The 19,697-nt window shown below is 38.1% G+C and overlaps 1 protein-coding gene across 3 annotated transcripts in view; it reads left to right on the forward strand.

Moving 5' to 3' along the window:
- BTBD10 (BTB domain containing 10) overlaps nucleotides 1-19,697 on the forward strand; it is a 29,462-nt gene that overhangs the window by 2,910 nt on the left and 6,855 nt on the right. Inside the window, exons 2-4 of one of the 3 annotated variants that reach the window (XM_084519840.1) lie at nucleotides 4,179-4,337; nucleotides 16,729-16,922; nucleotides 18,321-18,606. In XM_084519840.1, the coding sequence (XP_084375966.1) occupies nucleotides 4,237-4,337; nucleotides 16,729-16,922; nucleotides 18,321-18,606 (581 nt within the window). In that variant the 5' untranslated portion in view covers nucleotides 4,179-4,236. Of the gene's footprint in view, nucleotides 1-4,178; nucleotides 4,338-10,731; nucleotides 11,081-16,728; nucleotides 16,923-18,320; nucleotides 18,607-19,697 lie in introns of those variants that run through there. The other 2 variants (XM_084519839.1, XM_084519841.1) reach the window with 2 other exon arrangements.

Consider the following 19,697-nt stretch of genomic DNA (forward strand, 5'->3'; position numbering starts at 1 on the left):
ATCAGTTCCTTGTTCCACCTGATTCTGGAATGACTTCCTGGGCTTCTGCCTCAAAAGTTGGGCTATTTTAATCTTAGTTAGCCAGGCTTCAGAGCTTTGCAGCCTTACATTTATGCCCAATAAATATGTGTCTGGCTAGAAATGTATAGAAAGTTGTTTGAGGTTAACTTTACTCCTTTCCTGAAGGATTACTCAAGATTTTTTTTCCACCTGCGGTACCTTGAAGAATGCAAGCCCTGCATCTCACAAAAATATGTGTTCTTCTGTCCACCATTGGATGTTTCCTAAATGTTGCTCAAACTGCTGTGTGCTCTTGTGTATTACCTTTTGTCATAGCACAGAAATGAATATGCTTGAAATATTATTGGACACAATCTGTTCTACTGCTATCACAAGTTAGTATATGATACGTTCTTTTATGAGCTCCTGAAGTAGTGGTGTAAACATGTTAATTACTGGTTTTTGGAGTGCATCTATTGGCTCTACTATGTGCATTGCTAGTTTCCTGAACCTGTTGCGTGTCTGTCTGCAATTTTACTGTGTCTCCATAGCCTAAAAAAATCAAATTAGTAACAATTTCAATTTCAAGTTGATGTTAGCAAATCTATAGTGCTCTAGCTATGTTGAAAGGTTTGAAAATCTGTCTGCTTCCTGATTTGTAGCAGTACTGTTCTACAGAGTTTCTCCTTGTGCTAATTTTCAGTACATTAGCTGTTTGCAGAGGGGTCAGAAATCCCTATTTGCACCTAGAAAATTGCTTATTAGCTAATTAAATAGCAATCAGGTTAGCCAATATGCCAGTATTGTGTGTTTTACACAAGATCTTCAGATCCAATTTTTTTCTTTAATGTGTTTCTAGTACCTTTACCAACATTTTTCAGGTATTTTTTTTGATTTCATGGGAGGCACTGGGTGGTGTTTGGGACCACGTCCTCCTGCACTTATATTTTGTTTTACACCCAATGCCAGAGTGTTCTGCAAGGAGATTTGCTTTTGTGTAAATTACCTGTATTGCCCACAATGTCAATCTATGCCAAACAAACAAAAAAATCCCCCAAAAAACTGTCATCATTTTAACCATGGTTGAAGCATTTATTTCTTTTGCAGAAAAAAGTGGATTTGTAAAAGTGTTTAAAATTAATCAGCTGGACTAGTTAGACACTACACAATGCAGCATTTGCTAATTGAAAAAGTAACTATCTTCAATAAGAATAATCTTATGATGTGTTTCTGTTACTTACGGTTCTAGGGGTTTGTTAAAACTTGGAATAAAACTAAAAAATACATTTGTTTATAATCAGCTTGAAAGCACTCAACAACATTCGAGAAGAATTGGCTTTGCTATAACAAGTTGTTTCTTAGAGGAGTGTTGTTTGTTAAGGTCCCCTTGAGTGGAGAATGCAGGGGAGACGTTGTTTGTAAGTCCTTAGCATGGTATGCTTGGGAATTTATATTAGAAGTTTCACAAGATGTGACTTTGGACACTTCAGGTTGTTGATCTTGGTCTCAGAATTGTGCTCCAAGTGTCAGCTGCATGTGGGTCTGGTACTCCTGCAGTCTGCATTGCTGAAACTCTCCTGTGGCTTTTCACATGCTTTGAGCTGGGAAAAGGGAATAGGGGGCAGTCCTGTTTACTCCTTTCTGACCTTTTGTCACGTATTGTTTGTAATAGCTTAAACCTGGCACGGCACAGCAAAGCAGATTGAGGAAGTGATCCTACTTAAAAGTTTTGAGTGCATGTGGAACTATACCCTCATGTCAAGCCTGTCACTTTAATTAAATGAACAAGGTGAAGAAGGCAGAAAGCTTGACGAAACTTAGTGACCTTAAAGCACCTTTTCAGCTGCAGTTTTTGTAATAACCGCTGTTTTTCCATGTCTGATGTCCTTATCTTAATGAAATAAGTAAGACCTAGCTGCTAGCTGACAAACTGGGCCTGATCAGGCAGTGGTTTGGGTCCATGTGAGAGAATGAGGTATTTATAAGGCTCCAGATGGGAAGAGGGAATTTGTGGAAACAAACAGAAGCTTGGAAAGTGAGGTTGTGTGTATGGTGCTGCACAAGCCTATCACTGCCATGCTTCAGCAAGAAGGGAGTCTCCCCAGGTACCTGCCTTAGTCAACAGCTGGGAGATGGTGACCTGCCAGGTGGGAGTAATTGCCAAGGACTAATTGTGTCGTCCCAGGTGGAGAGTGCTCTGTGCTTCTCCATCTAAACTGCTGTTGCCACGAGTAGTAAAACTTGCTGTGTATCTTGCTTGAGTGACTCGGTCTAATGAATGCAATTTGTTTTGATCCAGGATAAAAGTTGTCCTTATTTTTGTATTGCTTGCGCATTAAAATAGTGTGTCGTACAGTGCCTGTGTCTTGAATGACAGCTGCTGAAGGAACTCGGTTCTGCATTTGTAAACCAGGCTTCCTTTCACTTGTCTCCTTAACAAGACTTTTTTCATTCTGAACTAGGTTTTAGGTTTGTTTTTTTGTTTGTTTGTTTTTTTGTTTTAAGTATCTAAACACACTTGATATAAGAGCGTAGATCCTATAACCTTCTGAGTATGTACTATCATCATGCAGTGACTGTGCTCTGGTAACCTGAATTTCCAGGTATAATACACACTGAAATGCTCGTTGGGACTTTTTGCATGAGGAAGTTGAGCATTTGCTATAATTTTTGATGCATTAAACCTTTAATAAAATGTTTTTTTTTTTTCTTTCTACGACTTTGTATTTGACCTTATTAGTCTTCTAACTGAATAGTATGGAATTATAGAAACTATAGCAGGAAAAAAAACAACCATTTGGTGGAGATTATAAAAGGCTGCAGCTTTAACAATGTGACTAAGCAGCTGCTCAGCAGTTCACATGTGAATGGTGCTGAAGATAAAAGGTTAAGCAAATATCTATATTTTGGTTATACAGGAACATAAGGGATTTGCAGGACAGACTGTAAATAATCTGTTTACTCATTTTAGCTGCAAAAAATATTTAATTCTGGGAAATAGATTTCATACTATTTTCTTTGTTAAAATGGAACGTGAAAGAAAAACTGGTATGCAACTAACATTTCTAAGGAGCTAGTTCTCTACTATTCCCCTGTAATAAAAATTTCAGGTCTAAATATAGCTGGGAGCTTTTCTCTTTTCCATGACAACAAGGTCTTTATTTGAGAAGCTACAGTGTTTTAAAGGAGAAGTCTCAGTTCCTTTGGGACTTGCTTCCAAAAAGGATAAGTTGCATAGAATGTAATGGAAATATACTAATTATGGGGGTGTGAGAATATGATGTTTCTAAAATATTTAGCCTAAGATTTAAGAGAAATGTGGTAGGCTTGTCTATCTGTTACTGGTTTTTTCCAGATCATACAGTCATGTATGTTGGAAAAGACCTCAAAGGTCATTGAGTCCAACCACTGTAGGTGCTATAGAACCATCAGCTGGTCACTTGTGGCTGCTTCATTGCTTTTGTAACCAGGTCATTTTGATCTATAAAACTGTCTTGACAAAAGGGTTGTTTCTAGGCTTGACTTTAACACTAGTTGTTTTGGATTATTTTGAATTACAGTCACAAAGTTATTTTACCTGGGAGTGAGTTTTTAGTGGGTGTTCAACATAATATTGTACCTCAGTCAAACCAAGGGTAGGGTTATGATGATTTGTATTTTTCTATGAAATTTTGGTCTCTACTGCAAAATTCAGTCTACTGATTGGATTGAGTGTTTCTAAGTAGTGTTGTTTGTTCCATTTTGGAGTAAGGACTCAGATAAAAATGTTAATCTTAATTCTGTTTACGTTTTGGACAGCCACTCAAATTGTAAAACTAATCTTTTTACATTGGCATGTTTCTTTGAATTATGTTCATACGTTTGAAAGAAAGTGATGTTTGCCTTGTGTTTTATAACCAGTGACTTTTCTATTTGGACACAGTGCAATTAATTGTGGCAAAAGCTGAAGTTATCTGCCAACACTTATAGAACTGGTACTTATAACAAAATCTTTTTAGTGCAGGTATTAACCAAATGTGTAAAAGATTATGGTTGTATGATGTAGAAGTCGTGCTTCAGAATACCCTATGTTCTGTAATTTTTAATTTAAACAATGAAAACTAACAACACTAAACTATGCATCTGTCTTTTTTCCTGTATGGCATTATTTAAAGGTAAACACTGCTCTCTTAATGTAGGTTGTGAGTGCTGCATGTGTGCTTTTGAGAGCAGTAGTGTGAGGAAGCTTACAGTGGAATGGCAGGACGGCCTCATCCTTATGACAGTAACTCCAGTGATCCAGAGAATTGGGATCGGAAATTGCATAATAGACCTCGTAAACTTTGTAAACATTCAAGGTAGGTGCTATGTACAATCTATTGCATCTCAGAACTACAATAAAAAACCATTCTAAAGGCTACTGTATCTGGTTGTGGCAAGTCCTGTCATAAATTTCATAGTTCTTTTGAAAAGGAATGCTACTTAATTCTTTTAAAACATATTACCTAACTGATTTGTCAGTTTCCCTAATTTATCTGTGCTTACGTTTGCTTTATGGTGAGTGAGATCTTTGTCTCTTTTTTTTTTTTTTCCTAAATGTCTTTTGTGTATATCAAGACACATCTAAATATCTGGGGCGCTTAATATGAATGAATTGCTTCCTGTTCGTTGTTTTTTAGCCATTTGGTATTCCCTGTTAAGTAGCACATTTAAAATACTTGCAACTTGGTCATGATGATACCTAATGGTTGCTTACATGCAAGTATCATGCTTTATAGCACTTTCTTTGTAAAGCTGTGTGTCTGACCTTGCTTCCACCACCATGAGGATGTTTTCTAAGTGCTTCTAGAAGATATTTTGAAATTAACTAGTGTTTTTCCAGCATATTGTGTTTAAAAAAATATTACTTAAGCCAATTAGTTACCTAGCAAATGTATGTGAAAGAACATGTTGCTGGAAATACATCCAATATAAGCATCCAAAAAAGCGTGCATCTTTTGAGTTCATTGGCCTTTTAGAAACACTGAATATAACATCTGTTAGCTAGCTTAAATTGTTAGTGATGTAAGCTTTCCTACGTTTAAGATGATAGGAATAGAGTGAAGGAGCATGTTCAGTAACAGCAAGTTAATTCACATTTTTATTGTATAGATCCAGGTAAACTGGACTGCAGCATTGCCCAAAGCAGTTTGCAAGCAATTAATGTTGTTGGTTATTTTCCTGTCATTAAATCTTGGATAATTGAGAAATGTCCAAAAGGGTAGGGAAAAAAAAAAAGAATGCACTGGTAATTAAAAGGCTTACAGGGAGACACAGGTAATTATAGGCCTGCTTGTGACCTTACTTCTACAGCGAATAAAGGAATGGTTGCCGCAGAACTGAAGAGGGAGGATCCTGCTGCTGGTCACTATGGGTTTATGGAATATAGCTTTGTACAGCTGATCTTTTTGTTAAGATTAGTGTCTGGTAAGCAGTTGATCTGCCCTCCTTATTTAGGGTCAAGATGGGGCCCAGTATCACCAGATGAACAACATAGGGCATATGAGTGGAGAACTGTTCACTGTCAGGTGCCAGGCTGTAATAGCAAATGAATAATTTGTTGCTGAGTCTAGATCCCATGCTACCTCCTGACTGGTGATCTGGAATAAAACCTAGAGCAGATACTAATGCAGATGATGAATGGTGGAGGAAGTATTAAATAATGAAAAGGACTCATTAACAGTGTGCAATCTGACTGGTTTGATAAAATGGAAGCAAATGAACCATGCGTTTCTGATATTGCTAAATGCCAAATTAAACACTTAGGATCAAAGAATGTTGGTCAGTTTTGTGGATTGAATAAACTCTGTCATTGTCAGTTCAGACATTGAGAAGCACTGTCTCAGTGGGTAGTTACTTGAACAGAAGCCTCTAGTAACATCATACGATCAAAAGGGCTAATGCACCTCTTGGACACATGGTGAAGTTACTGGGAGCCAGGTATCAGCAGTTCAGGGAAGCTTTTGATTAAAGTGGATTCTGAAGACAGAAGATCTAAGTATCTTGTGAGACAGGGAACAGTCAAAGGTTAAGTGATGGCAACTTGAGCAGTCTGCAGAGATCCTTGCAGAAACAGTAATACAATGGTGAGTCTTAGGAAGCAAATTCATAATAAAATGTAGCAGCTGGAAGCTGAAGCTAGGTAAATCCAGAACACAGAAACAATATGCATCTTTCCATCTGTGGCCTGATGTGGATTATCTATATTTTGGGGACATGTTTAAATAAAAAAGCCGTGCAGCTTTCTGAAAAGATTATTTGATGCAGACAGGAGTTAATTAGAGGAAAGCTGTGACTTATGCCTTTCAGAAAAGCTGCTGTTGATCACTTCATAAAATCTGAACTCAGGGCGTACCCATCAGAAATAACTGCAGTTAAGTTGAACACACTTCTGGCAAAACATAGTCCATCTTTCCAGTAAAATGTTGAGCAGCCAACGTATTATGGAAGTTCTAGTATGGATGGTAGGGATAGAGTGTTTAAAGTAACACTTCTGTTACAAATAACGCAGAATCGTTTTGGAAAGTTTTGTGAATGAAAATCCAGCTTATAGTTTGAGGCTGTTACGGAGTAAGGAATACATTAAGGAGAAATATTCTGTTACCTTTTTCATTTGAGCTACTTGATTTCTTCAGCAAATCAAGTTATTGGAAAATAGTGTACTTTATTCAAAAGCCTAAACCAAATGATTTGATTTGAAGTGGCTGAATATTGATATATTATCATAATTTCTGACTTAATGGATGCTTTTTCTTAAGAGAAGTCCATGCAGAATGCAGCATAAGGGAAAAATGCTTTTGAAAACAAATTTAAAGGTAGAACTCGAACAGAGCTGCTTCATTAAAAGGTTTGAGTACTGCAGTCTTATTTGTCTTGCATTTTCAAAACAATTCTTATTATATTAAGGAAAAAATACTTCAGGTTTTAAAAATGAAAATGTGAAGTAAGAACTTTGTAAGAAATCTCAACAAGGGAGTAATACTTCAGATGCTTAGCTTGTCACTTCTTGAAGCTTTGGAGTGTTCAATCCACCAGCCGTAATGTTCTTAAAATAGCTTAAATAATTGTCTGGACTCACAGAAACCATCCAGGACTGTGAGCCATCCTTCTCCATGTGGGGCTTATGCAGCGGCAAGGAGAGCTGTTGACCCCTGCTCCCTTCACAGTGCCATCTGCTTAAGGCAAAGGGCTTGTGGCAAAGCTGTCAGGGGGATGCCCATATTAAACAGGTTAACATGTCTATTTTATTTTAGTTTATCAGCCCCAACTTTTGAAACCTCTGTCAAGCTGTAGCATTGTTTTCTCTCCTCCTTTTTCTTTCTTGTTCTGAGATGGGTGGTGAAGCAGAAGACAAGGACCAAAAATATAATGATGCAAGCGATCCCTGGAATAAATTGAAGGATCCCGACAGGGTGGAATTATATGGTGTTAAAACTGTCTGTAACTAGTAACAATACAGTCTTGTTTGTCCAAGCTATTATGGAAACCTTGGAGATAATTTTTATTCAAGTACCTGAATAAGATGGAAGAAAACTTTTGGGAATCAAATACTGACGGAACAGTGGCTAAGATTCAAGTAAATAGTCATTCATGTTTTCATTGATAAGTATTGCTGCTCTGTGTTTAGTATTAATTGTGCATTGGTTGCTAGCTTGCCACATTGCTTATTAGCTTCCGCAGTGCTTTAGTTGTTGGAAGATTTTAATTTTAATTCTGTTGCACTAAGTGCTTTGTCTAGAGTTGGGCTGGAAAATCTGTCTGAAACTTGCTTCTTTCTTAATATTTGTTCTGGATTTCTCTCTGCTGCTCTTTTAGACTCATTTGACAGTCCCACATTTGTTTGCTCTGTTTAGATAGTATTAGATTTGAAGTCCTCTCTGGCCTACTACATTAATGAACAAAATGTGGCTGTACCATGATTCTGTTTTCATGACTCCTGAATCTTTAAAAATCATGAGGTTTGAAAAATTTTCCATAGATGACAAATTATTGTGCAGATGCTGAATGCTGAGAATTTTTTCAGCTAATATTTTTGCATGCTGGGGAGGATGTACTCATGGGTTCTGAATGAAAATGCCACTTGCCTCAGCATTTTGTAAGTACATGAAGCATTCCAAAAGGCTCCTTTTATCATTCTTGGAATTATATCAGAATGTATAATCTGTTTTCTGCTGCAGGACGAGTTTCTATCCTTGTAAATAGGGTTTCTGCCATTGAGCAATTTATAGGATGGGGCAGGCCTACACAATGCATGCCACTAAGACAATTGAGCCTGTGAATGAATCAGGCCTAAGTCATAGCCTATGAAAAAGTTACCCTGTGTCATCTACTTTGTTACCTGCAGGCATGCCTGCTTTTAATTGCAGCCTGACATTGACAGATCAAGACCTTAATCTGGCATCTTGGTGGATATAAAGGCCTCAGAAGAACTGGGATAAACTGGGAAGAGATGCTCTTGAAATCTAGAAAAATGAATGGCACTTGATTGTTTTCAAAAACCTATCAGATTAATAATGTTTTGTAAGGCCCCTAAGACAGTGGTCTTAAACAGCTTTTTTTTCCTTCCCTTTTGAATTTCTTCATTTCTGAAAAGGCAGCTTGTAAACATTTTTGGAAAATCGACAACAACAAAAAGTGACAACCTTAGTGTCTTCTTTGCAAGACAGACCTTTCAGATTCCTTTTGAATCTCTCCAGCATACAAATGGCCACCAAATATCATCTGATATTTTTTTGTAGAGGACTTTAGAATCATGCAAATCTCCTCAGACTTGTTATTAAGATACAAAATAGTGTAGAGGTTAAACTGTTATGTTCATGTACATTCCCAGAACTTTTAGGGGAATTTTCTTCTACATTGCTCCTTTCATTGCTCCTTCTTCTGCTCATTTCTGCTCTGAGAGTAGAAACTGTAATGGCTCTGTACGTGTTCAGTAGGTGGTTGGACCCAATTCTTTTTGAATATAAACTTCTGAAGCTAATTTTTAATAGATGGATATGCATCCTAGCCCCAAGGAAAAATATTATGCTTCTGATATTCTTAAAGATAAGAAAACTTAAAACTATGAAAAAATTCCTATATAAAATATTATATGTTCCTTTTTGAATATGGAGGAGGCATTGCTGTATAAATAGAAGCAACAAGTACTGTTGTATAGAGGTCATGTGTTGGGGTAGTTTGACAGAAGACATGAGGTATGGTTGTACATCTATCTAAAGGTTAATTCCTTGCTGTTGAAAAATCCCTTTGGCAACTGAACACACATGAAGCTGTCTGTTTCCTTCCTGAAAAGGAACTGAATTACTAAGAAATATATTGCTCATGGTTGAGAGGGCCTGCTGAAAAGCATCTAAGAATTTTTGAGTAGGAAATGTGTTTGCAGAGCTGCTGTGTTGTGCTGAGGGAAGATCCTGGAGCACTCCCCTGTAGAAGCGGAGAGTTCTTTCCGTGGGCTGGCTGGTCAGAGACTGAGCCCTGGGTTAAGCACGGCTGCTGCTCCCTGCTTCTGTGTGTCTAAAAGGGTGGGAAATGTCTGTGAGAGGACTTTCGTAGCATGCTTTCTGGATGGCTGCTTGTAGCCACGTCTTTTGTGAATTATTTTGAAAGACATTACTTATAAGACTGGCCATTCTGTCTCTGGAGGGTGGTTGTGTAAACCCTCAGGAAATCCTAAAAGCAGGAGGAAATTCACTGGCTCAGATAACTGAAATTGCACAAGCAGAAATTTTGCCTGCTAGATCTAAAGAACTGACTCTTCAGGTGGGAGTGCCGATGCTGTCTTGCCCTTCTAGTCACAAGTCTTATTTTTCTTACTGACTTCCTCTTTCCAACATCAGTCTTATGCTGAAATCCCCCTTGTGCCTTCAACTTTCATATTTTTGTTTCCCTGCTACTGCAAATCCCATCTGGATTTTTTTTTATTAGGAGACTTGCTTTTAAGCTATTCTGCCAGTGCATGGTGAGTCCTTAAATCAGCCTACAGCCATTTAACAAGACTCATTCTAAAATGCTGTAGCATAATGTTTACTTATCCCTCCCCAAAGAAAAAACCTCTAATATACATGTCAGGATAAAATTTTCTCATGTGCTTTGCTTCCTTCTGCATTCAGTGGTCTCATTCTGTTGCCAGGCATTGGATGATCTATTGATGCAAAGATGTGCTGTATCAGGAGTTGATGCGCTGGTTTCAGATCAGCAAACACACTGATTGCTATAATTGTGTGCTAATATTTAGGTTGTCAAAAAGCACAGTCATTTTTCTTACCATAAACTTGCTGTGAAAGACGTTTACAGTTTTAAAAAAAAAAAAAAAAATTGAGAAGAAGAAAATGCAGCCTCCAGAAGCTATTGCTTTATCTGCTGATGAGCTCAGTGAAAGGTGAATTAATTTTAAGTGTTAACCCAGACAGACTTTACAGGAACAAATTCAATGTCTCTGAAACTCACACGAATTTGTGTATTTTGAATGATCATGACCACAAATGGGATGTGTACCAAGAGAAAGTTAGCAGTAACCTTTTCAGATGTGGTGTTTGTGTGCTGAAGCCCGACAAGCTGGCAGGACTAGAAATAGCTTCGCAGATGGTACTTGGCGTGGCACCGAGCAGCTCTCCTCTCGTGCGCTCCTCGCCCTGCCTGTCAGTCGCGTCACCCAATGGCTGCTTGGAGCAGGGGAATGGCAAGGCTGAATTCAGCTCACAGGAGGCTGCGAGGTCAGACGTCAGGACTGCACTACGCATGGCTGAGTCAGTGACTGGGAGGAATTGAAGTGGATTAATACCTAGAGGGGCTCACGTCTTTCAATGCCTAATGGACTGCCTAGCTGCAACCTCTTGTCCTTGAGGGGAAGATGATGGAGGAAAAGTAAGGCTTGCTGGTGGTGTGATCAACTGCTGAAGAGACGATGGCAATATCAAATATGCTGAACTTAACAAGTAATGCCAAAGGATGCTGATCTGGCTTTCAAAGCTGCTTTCTTGGAAGGAACACAATTCCTTTGTGCTCTGATTTCAAGATTATTTCCATGCTTTTGTGTTTCCTCCCTGATAGATACCAGAGGAAGGTGCGTATCTGTTAACAGGCATAATTTGTGGGTAATATTCAGGACCAGAACGAGTAACAAGGAAAGCACTGTCCTTTGTGTGTACCGGTCAATTTACATATCTGCTAACAAAGAACAGACTTCAGGGGGAGGAAGAGGGGCATAAGCATTGTTGTTGTGTAAGTCATAGTCATAGGAGCAGAACAGATTTTTTTTTTTTTTTCTCTAAAACCTAATAGAAATATTGCTGGAAGTTGGTCTATATAAAGCTCTATATCCACGTTCTGCAAATGTTGATTATGTGAATCATCCTAGGAAAAGATCCTAAGTTTATATGTGAAGAGTTAGTTAATATAAGTTCTAGAAGATAAAGGGAGGGAACAAAAGGCTGAAAATCTTAGTTAATATTCAATTGCTGCATCCTTTATGCTTATATACAGTTTTATGCTATTTTTTATGGTTGCTTTTTTATGGCTTTTATATCAGTTTGCCACCATAATTCTGTGGACAAGGTGTGTTTATTGGCAGTGTTCAGTGGGATGCACACAAACTTTTTGTATTGGAATAAATGCTAATTGTTTTGGCAGTAGAATTAATCCAGTTTAATCACTTCTTTTAATCATTAGTAATATATTCAGAGCAATATGTTATGTATAAAGACAAACTGAAGCTCTCTGTCCACAGATAACTCCAAAGCATCATTAAATCATAAATTGAAGAGCTTTCACATTTTTTTAGAAAAAGCTCTTCTGTTGCTGCACGAATAGAAAGCATACTAGTATGACAAATGTACCATTTTGATGGTACTCTCCTCCTTCATATTAAATAGGTTTCTTTAAATAAACCCTTTTGCTTATTTGGTTTTCTTTGTGAGATAGCTGCTTTTAAATAAAATGGCCCTTTCTTTTTACAAAGGCAGAGCTTCCTTTATCAGTGACTGAGGAGGGAAATAAATTCACTTACTGACCTAAGGTTCTTGAATAGTTGTAATGCTACTCTCCCAGGTTTCCTTTGGAGCCAGGAAAAGTAATATGTTGAATTTGTGAAAGTTGTCTAAATGCATAGATATTCATATGGCTGGTTTCTTTCCAGTCAGAAGGCAATTGACAAAGGAAGATAGTCTTAACCTTTCCTTTATAAACTTCAGTGGACTAGGTAGTTTGCGTAATGATTTTTTTTCCAGCTTAGTGAATGAGGAAATGAGGCTGTTGATTTACTTTTTTCTTACTGTTTTAAATGAAATGCAATGTTGTTAAGCACCCAGGAGAAAATTTTTGTACCTCCATCCCTGCCTGCAGCTTCCCCGGTGCAGTGCACAGCTGTTAGTCATGAGCTGGGAAATTAATTGAAAGATCCAAATTGCCAGTATTTATTTTTAGAGAGAAAGAGAGATCTGAGACTATAATGACTTTCTCAGAGGCTTGAAGTAATGTGCTGTGCCCTTGACTGTTGTAGGCTGAAATTACAGATTAATAGTGTGACAGCCAGGTGCTGCATAAGACCAGGGGCTTCCTGGCACTTCTATTGGTGGTTCACTGGTGTTGTATCTAGTCTGTGTAGTGCATTAATGAACCACGGTATTTAACTAACCATTTGCCTGGTCTTGTGAGTAGAGCTGCTCTGCTTTTGTTGGTGGCTCTCATCACCAAGGGGAGCTGTGCTGACACAATGCAGCTCCCTTGTGAACACCCCTTTGGCTTGCCTGTAGGCAACAGGTTTGTAGTGAAAGCCTGATTTTCAATGAAGGTTTGGACTTCTAGAAAATGCACAGGCAAGTCTTGGTTAGCAGCTTCAGAAATCCATGTTTTAAAACTATGGAGAGACAGCAAATTCTTTGGTCTAACTTAACGAATGAAATAACTCAGAACAAGTTTTGCATCACTGGAGTGAAGCAAAGAGTTTGTGTTTCACTGTGGAAACAGCCTCCTGTTCCCAGTGGCTTTGCTCGGAAGATGGGGGGAGACGATATTGCTAAAATGCCCTTCTATTGGGGGGGAAAAAAAATTGGTAGCTTTGATGTCTTTTTTCTTTTTCTTTTTCTTTTTTTTTTTAAATGCTTGCAACTTCTAAAGCCTCTTCATAGTAAAATATAAGTCACAGGTTGTCCTTCCTATGTATTGGGCAAAGACGTAGCTCCTTTTTCAGCCTGATACAATTGCTCAGTGACAGGGTTCTCCAAGTCCAAATATCATAGATTAAAGCCAGTAAGTGTCTCTTCTGCTATGCTAGGTCCCACACCTTCCTTTATATTCTCCTTGCTCAGATTTAAACTCAGTTTAGTTGCCTCATTTACTGTAGAGCAAAGTTGTACTTCAGTGATAGTATTTATCTGCCTGCAAGTAGAACTTCAAATTTTTGTCACATGTGTCTCCAGTGGATCAAAGAAATGCGTTTAATTCTTCCTGTGTACTGTGATTCAACAGTGATAAGATTTAAGACTGACATTGAAAATGGCTGTTATTAAGATGAGTGGAGGGAGATTCATGGTTCAGTGCTGTCTCAAGCCAGACTGCTTGAATCTCAAAAGCCTTGCATTCTGCATGGCGTTCTCCTGGCTAGCAGGTGATGTGCTAGCTCACAGTCAGCACTAACCTGTACGTTAAAGGGAGACACGGGCAGCATAGAAGGCGTGTCCAGCTGCATCTCAAAAACTCTTCTTCAACACTCTTTGCTACTCTGCCAGGCTCAGAAATGACTGGGTAGGTGAGAGGGTCCTGCCCTCCTGGCTCACAGCCTCTGCCGTGGAGCTGGGGGCAGCAGCAGGTGCTGTGTCCAGGCTTGTGCCAGGCTTAGCACGGGGCTGTGGCTGACAGTGGCCACCAGCTTAGTCCCTCGCACGACCATGGATGAGGAAGAAGCGTGAGGCCGACTGAGTCAGTGCCACTTCCTGCAGCACCTGTTTTTCGTAGCTCCTGCCAAGAGATTATTAACCTGGGCTTATCCCACTGCAACGTGCACTCTGAATCACCAATTTGAGGGGAATGTGTCTTCACATATTTTTCTGGATTAAGAAACACATTCCAATTGTCATCTCTGTTAAAGGGTGGTTCGTGTCAGCTCTGCCAAAATGCATGATAGGTTTACCTGTCCTTACAGCGGTTTGGTTTCGTTTTCTAGCATATGTCCCTTAAAGAAACTAGAGCTCTTCAGCTGCAAAGAAACAGAGGCATGCACTTAGATGCTATAAAATCTGGCACCTGCAAAACTCAGGTTCCTCACAGCATGGTCAAAAATACTGGGACTAGGATCAAAATGCACTGTTACAAAAGGCTCTGTCAGGGTTTGCTGAGATATTCTCCGCAGTACTGCTGGGTGCAAGTGTGGTAGCTGGTTTGTATCTGCACAACGTGCTCTAACCCCATAGGTGTAGGTGAGATGGAATTTTCCTAAGTGCGTGACTATTTCTTTTGAAGTTTAGCTGTAGTGTAATTATTAATTAATCATATATAAACAGCATTCAGACTTCGGGTTCATGTTACGTTTTAATTATAAGCTACAGTCCTCCATTTCTGATGCTTTGGAGTCGTATTTCATGCCTATTTAAATGGTTAGCTTCTGTATGCTTTAGTAAATATGAAAGAAAGGTGCAAAGATTTTCCTGAATTGTTGATGGTCCTTGAAAGGGAGGTTGGCAGATCTTACCCTTGCAAACTTCTGTACATTTTGTTTTCATAATACAGAATTTAAAGGAACAAAACAAGTATTTCAGCACAGCTAATCCATTTCCTTACATCTTCATATACTCAAAATAGTGTTGGAAGTCCTGTGAAAAATACTATTTTAATTTAATGAAAATGTTTGGATTTTAATCCTTAGACTGTAAAATCTGAACACTTCCAGCCATGAGCAAGTCTTGCAGTTGTTTTGCCTTATTCAATAGACCTTTGGCTGACTTCTCATCTTAAAGATGCATGTCTTAGTGCAGCATATTTTAAGCTTGGCAGGAAACAGTATTGCAGTACATTCTGTCTGCACCAAACTTGCTTTATCAAGCTCTTTCCCTCAATTGGTGTGGGGGGAAACTTGTGTTCCTTAGCTGAGAGGTATATTTCTTATTCATTGCATTGTGTTAATACTCATTTTGGGCTATTTTTAGCACCAGTGTAAAATGAAGATCTGTTACAGGTTTTTTGTTCTCATTTATGTTCTTCCTCTTATCAGTCACTGAAACACAAAGCTGAAATATGTTGAGTTAGATGCTTACTTTTTGGACTAGTCCTGTGTGGTGATTTTTTTTTTGTTGTTGTTTTTTGTTTTTTGTTTTTTGTTTTTTTTGGTCACTACTTCAAAGCAACTTTAGAAACAAAATTATTCTATTAAAAGTAGAATATTCTGCTCAGCTTGCTTGTTCATACTTGTAAAAATTTCTTCTTAGCTAGGGCCTTATTCTTACCTCTTCATGTTCTTGAATGCTACAGCATTCCTAGCAATCATGTTTAAGGTCTTTTGGTAAATGGTGTGATTCACAGGTTGCAGGCAAGTGGAACATTGAGGATCCTGTGGGAAATGATGCCTGTCTTTGCCTGTCAGATCTTGTAGCTGCCTGCATTTCTGTCTCAGTTGCCCAGTACTGGAGGTTTTGGGAAAGTTTCTCTCAGTTAAGCATATGCCCCATAAATGAGGAACATTGTCACGTCTGTGCTTGAAAGGCAGATAGCGAAGGAAGTGATTTAGGAATTCTGGTGGGGTACAAAGACACAGATGTGTCTGTGCTCTGCTGATAGGAAATCATATTTAAGAGTACAAACGAAAGGCATATGTAAAATTCAGCAATAGCTTTTGCAAAATGCTATTAAATTTTTAGGTAGTTTCTGAGAGTAGTGAACCTTGAAACTGAGAGGTTTTATTGATAGGTTTAATTAATTACAAAATAGAATCAGTATCTTAATATAGGGAATGTAACATAACTTTTTCACAGTCTCAAAACAAACAAAAACATCTTAAACCATTAAATTAAAATCTGCTAGTTTAAAAAAAATGTCCTGCTTGTTACTGACAGTGCTGTAGGTCTTAGCTTTAACAATGTAATTTGTATGTTTGCTGTATTAGTTGTGATCACTTGTTACTGCTCCTTCAAAGAGTAACTGAAAATTCAAAAAAAGAATGCACAGAAACTCCTGGCTGGTAAACTTCTGGCTGGTGTGTCTTGACGTATTAACTAGTTAAAGGCTGATCTACTTTAAAAAGGGCAAGTTGCAATGGGAGGAAAAAAGCTAACTCAATACTAAGAACCTGTGCTCTGAGAAATGTTTTCCAAACCAGGTTTTATTGAAAAAAATGACCCCTAACTTTTGATTTCATTGTTTGATTAGAGCACTTAATTTTGGCTCTTATTTTTAAATAAAATAATTCAGTTGTATTTGAGTAACCTGTTCTGGAAGGGATTTTTGTGATTGCAGGTTTGCAGGTAGTCTCATCTGATCAAGCAGCATCTCTTTGTAGGTCATGGAGCAATAACCAGCTAATTCTTGTTGTTGTCGTGATGTTCCAGACCATTGTTTACATTTGCAAATGTAAACAATATGAGTACAGCAAAGAAAGAAAATGGATGTGAATAATATTAATCTTCACAATTTACACTCTATGTACATGTTCTGGATGCCTTTAAAATTTAAATGTAAAATGTTTCTGAAACTTTGAAATGCTGAACATTTTTCTTCTGTTTTCAGCACCTCATCTCGTGTTGCTAAAGGAATAGACTGTACAAAAATGAGCCTCCATGGGGCAAGTGGTGGACATGAGAGATCAAGGGACAGACGCAGATCAAGTGACAGATCGCGTGACTCATCCCATGAAAGGACAGAATCTCAGCTCACTCCATGCATCAGGAATGTTACTTCACCAACAAGACAGTACCATTCTGGTGTGTTCAGATCTATGATGTTTCAGGATTATTTTTTTTTTTTTTAAGCTTAATTACTATTTTGTTAAAGAAATACAATAAAAAGCATTATTTTTGTTGATGCCACAACATTCAGATTTCTTAGATGTACCGTGGGCTGGCAGTACCATTTTTTGCTAGAACATCATGTAGGAATACATAAAAGTTATGACTGTATTTAATTTGAATCACAAAAATGATATGATCTAGTTTTCCTAAGAAGAGAATAGACTAAATTTCTGGTTTATTTGGTAGGGCTTGACTACATAGAAGTAAAGAGTTTTTTTTTTAATTAAGTGACAAAACCTGATTTGTTTCTTTAACCTATAGCACTAAACAAAAACTGCAATGCATAGCTCCAATACTATGTTGATTTGCTTTTTCAATACTAGAATGCAAAAATTTTCTTGTCAAGAGTTTGGGGAGACAAGGTGGTTTGATGTGATCTTTGTGAGGTTCAGCAATGTCAACTGCAAGATCCTACCAGCTGGGTTGGGGCAATCCCTGATATCAGTACAGTATGGGTAATGCATTGGTTGAGAGCAGCCCTCCGGAGAAGTTCTTGGGAATACAGGTGGTAAAAAATTGGATGTGAGCTGGCAGTGTGTGCTTGCAGCTCAGAAAACTGATTGTGTCCTGGGCTGCCTTAAGATAAGCATGGCTAGCAGGTCGAGGGGTTTCTCCCCTACTACTCCGCCCTTGTAAAGCCCCACCTGGAGTCCTGCATTCAGCTATGGGGCTGCAAGCACAAGAAACATGTGGAGCTGTTAGAGTGGGTCCAGCTGAGAGAGCTGGAATTGTCTAGCCTGGAGAAGAGAAGGTTCCAGGGAGACCTTATTTGCAGTATTTTAATACATAAAGGAAATTTAAAAGAAATACGTGGGGAGACGTTTTACCAAGGCCCATGGTGACAGGACAAGATGGTAATGACTTGAAGTTGGAAGATTTAGATTGAATATAAGGAAGAATACACACACACACACACGAAAACACACTGAGGATGGTGAAGCAGTAAAATAAATTGCCCAGAGAAGTTTCAGATAGCTCATTGTTGGAAGAGTTTGTGGTCAGGTTCAATGGGGCTTTGGGCAACCTGATCAAGTGAAAGATGTCCTTGGCTGTGGCAGGAGGGCTGGACTTTAAATGATCTTCAAAGATCCCTTCCAACCCAAACCATTCTGTCATCACCAAGTAGTAGAAACTTTGTGTTCTCATATCTAGACTGTAGCAATTTTTGATGTCTTCTTTAACTAGAATAGCTTTAACTAAGTTTTTATCAGTTTGGCATGTTATGTCCCTGGAAAGATATAAACTGCATAGTGCTTATGTGAAGTTATAATTCTTGGTTTTTGTTTTTCTCCCACCTTTTCCCCTCTTAAGATCGAGAAAAGGATCACAGTTCATCTCGACCAAGCAGCCCTCGTCCTCAAAAGACTTCACCTAATGGTTCCACTGTTAGCATGGTGAACAGCAGCAGAAACAGTAGCCAGTCAAGTTCAGATGGGAGCTGCAAGGCTGGTGGAGAAATGGTGTTTGTATATGAAAATGGAAAAGAAGGAGCTCGGAATGTAAGAACTTCTGAACGGGTAACACTCATAGTGGACAACACCAGATTTGTTGTGGATCCTTCTATTTTCACTGCACAGCCTAATACAATGTTGGGCAGGTTTGTATCTTTTTTTCCTCTCCTTAATCTCTAACTATAGGTGAGAGTCATTTTGTAGGTGTGTTTTTTAAAGGTACTAAAACTATTTAAATGGCAGTTGAACTCATTGCTTCAGCTGATCTTCTAACACTTGATACTAGAAATTTGTAAAGGTCTTTAAGTGAAAAAAGAGATGAAAGGTCTCTGCTTGGCGGGGATGTCAGTGGATGTATATTGCCTAGAGACATCATAAGTAAATTAACATTTCATATGAGAATGATATTCATTTCCTTCTGTCTTTCCGGGTATCACTTCTGTATTGAGTCTGCCTCATGCTATCTGTTTTTAAACCTAGTTGTTTCATAAAACAAAGTCATGAACATATAACTTTTTTCAAAAGCAGCAAGGAGGAAAACTTGAAGGTGTTTTTTTTTTTTTTTTTTAATGGGCTTATCTGCACAGTATTCAAGCTCAACAGATTTATCTTCTGAAATGCTTTTAAGAAAGGGGAATATCAAATGAGTATTCTCGGTATAACACGTCAGAGTCTCTCAGCAAAGAGAACTAATGTTTAAAATGATCAGTAGTTGAATGAAAGTCCACTTATTTGTGTCCAATACTTCCTATAGAATCTATGATGAGCTACTTATTAACATGTTTACGTGGGAGAAGATTCTATACTTTACTTGCTTGGATACTGACTGTTTTCACATTATCCAGATGTAGAGAGCAATGCTTACAAACTTGCAGCAAGAAAGACTTGTTTTGCCTGTGTTGCTTTAGATTTGGCTTTTTTATTTAAAAAATAAAAAATAAAAGCAAGCATTTTGGATGTTTCTCAGTCCAAAAGGATATAATCATATTATAATTATGTATATATGAAGCTACTTGTCAAGGCACAGGTAGTATATACAATGAACTAACTTCATGCTTTGTTTAAAACCCCTATGTGGGATAAATGGTACCTTGTTCCCTGTTTTGTGGAAAGTTGAGGGAAGAGTTACAGAGAGACAAAAAAGCTGTTCTGTATAAAAAAAATAAAGGGAAATAAGTTGAAGCAATCATTAATTTATGGAAGGCTTTTGCATACTTACAATGTGCGTGTGTGTATA

This window comes from Aythya ferina, assembly GCF_964211825.1.
Source record: "Aythya ferina genome assembly, chromosome: 5".
Lineage (NCBI taxonomy): Eukaryota > Metazoa > Chordata > Aves > Anseriformes > Anatidae > Aythya > Aythya ferina.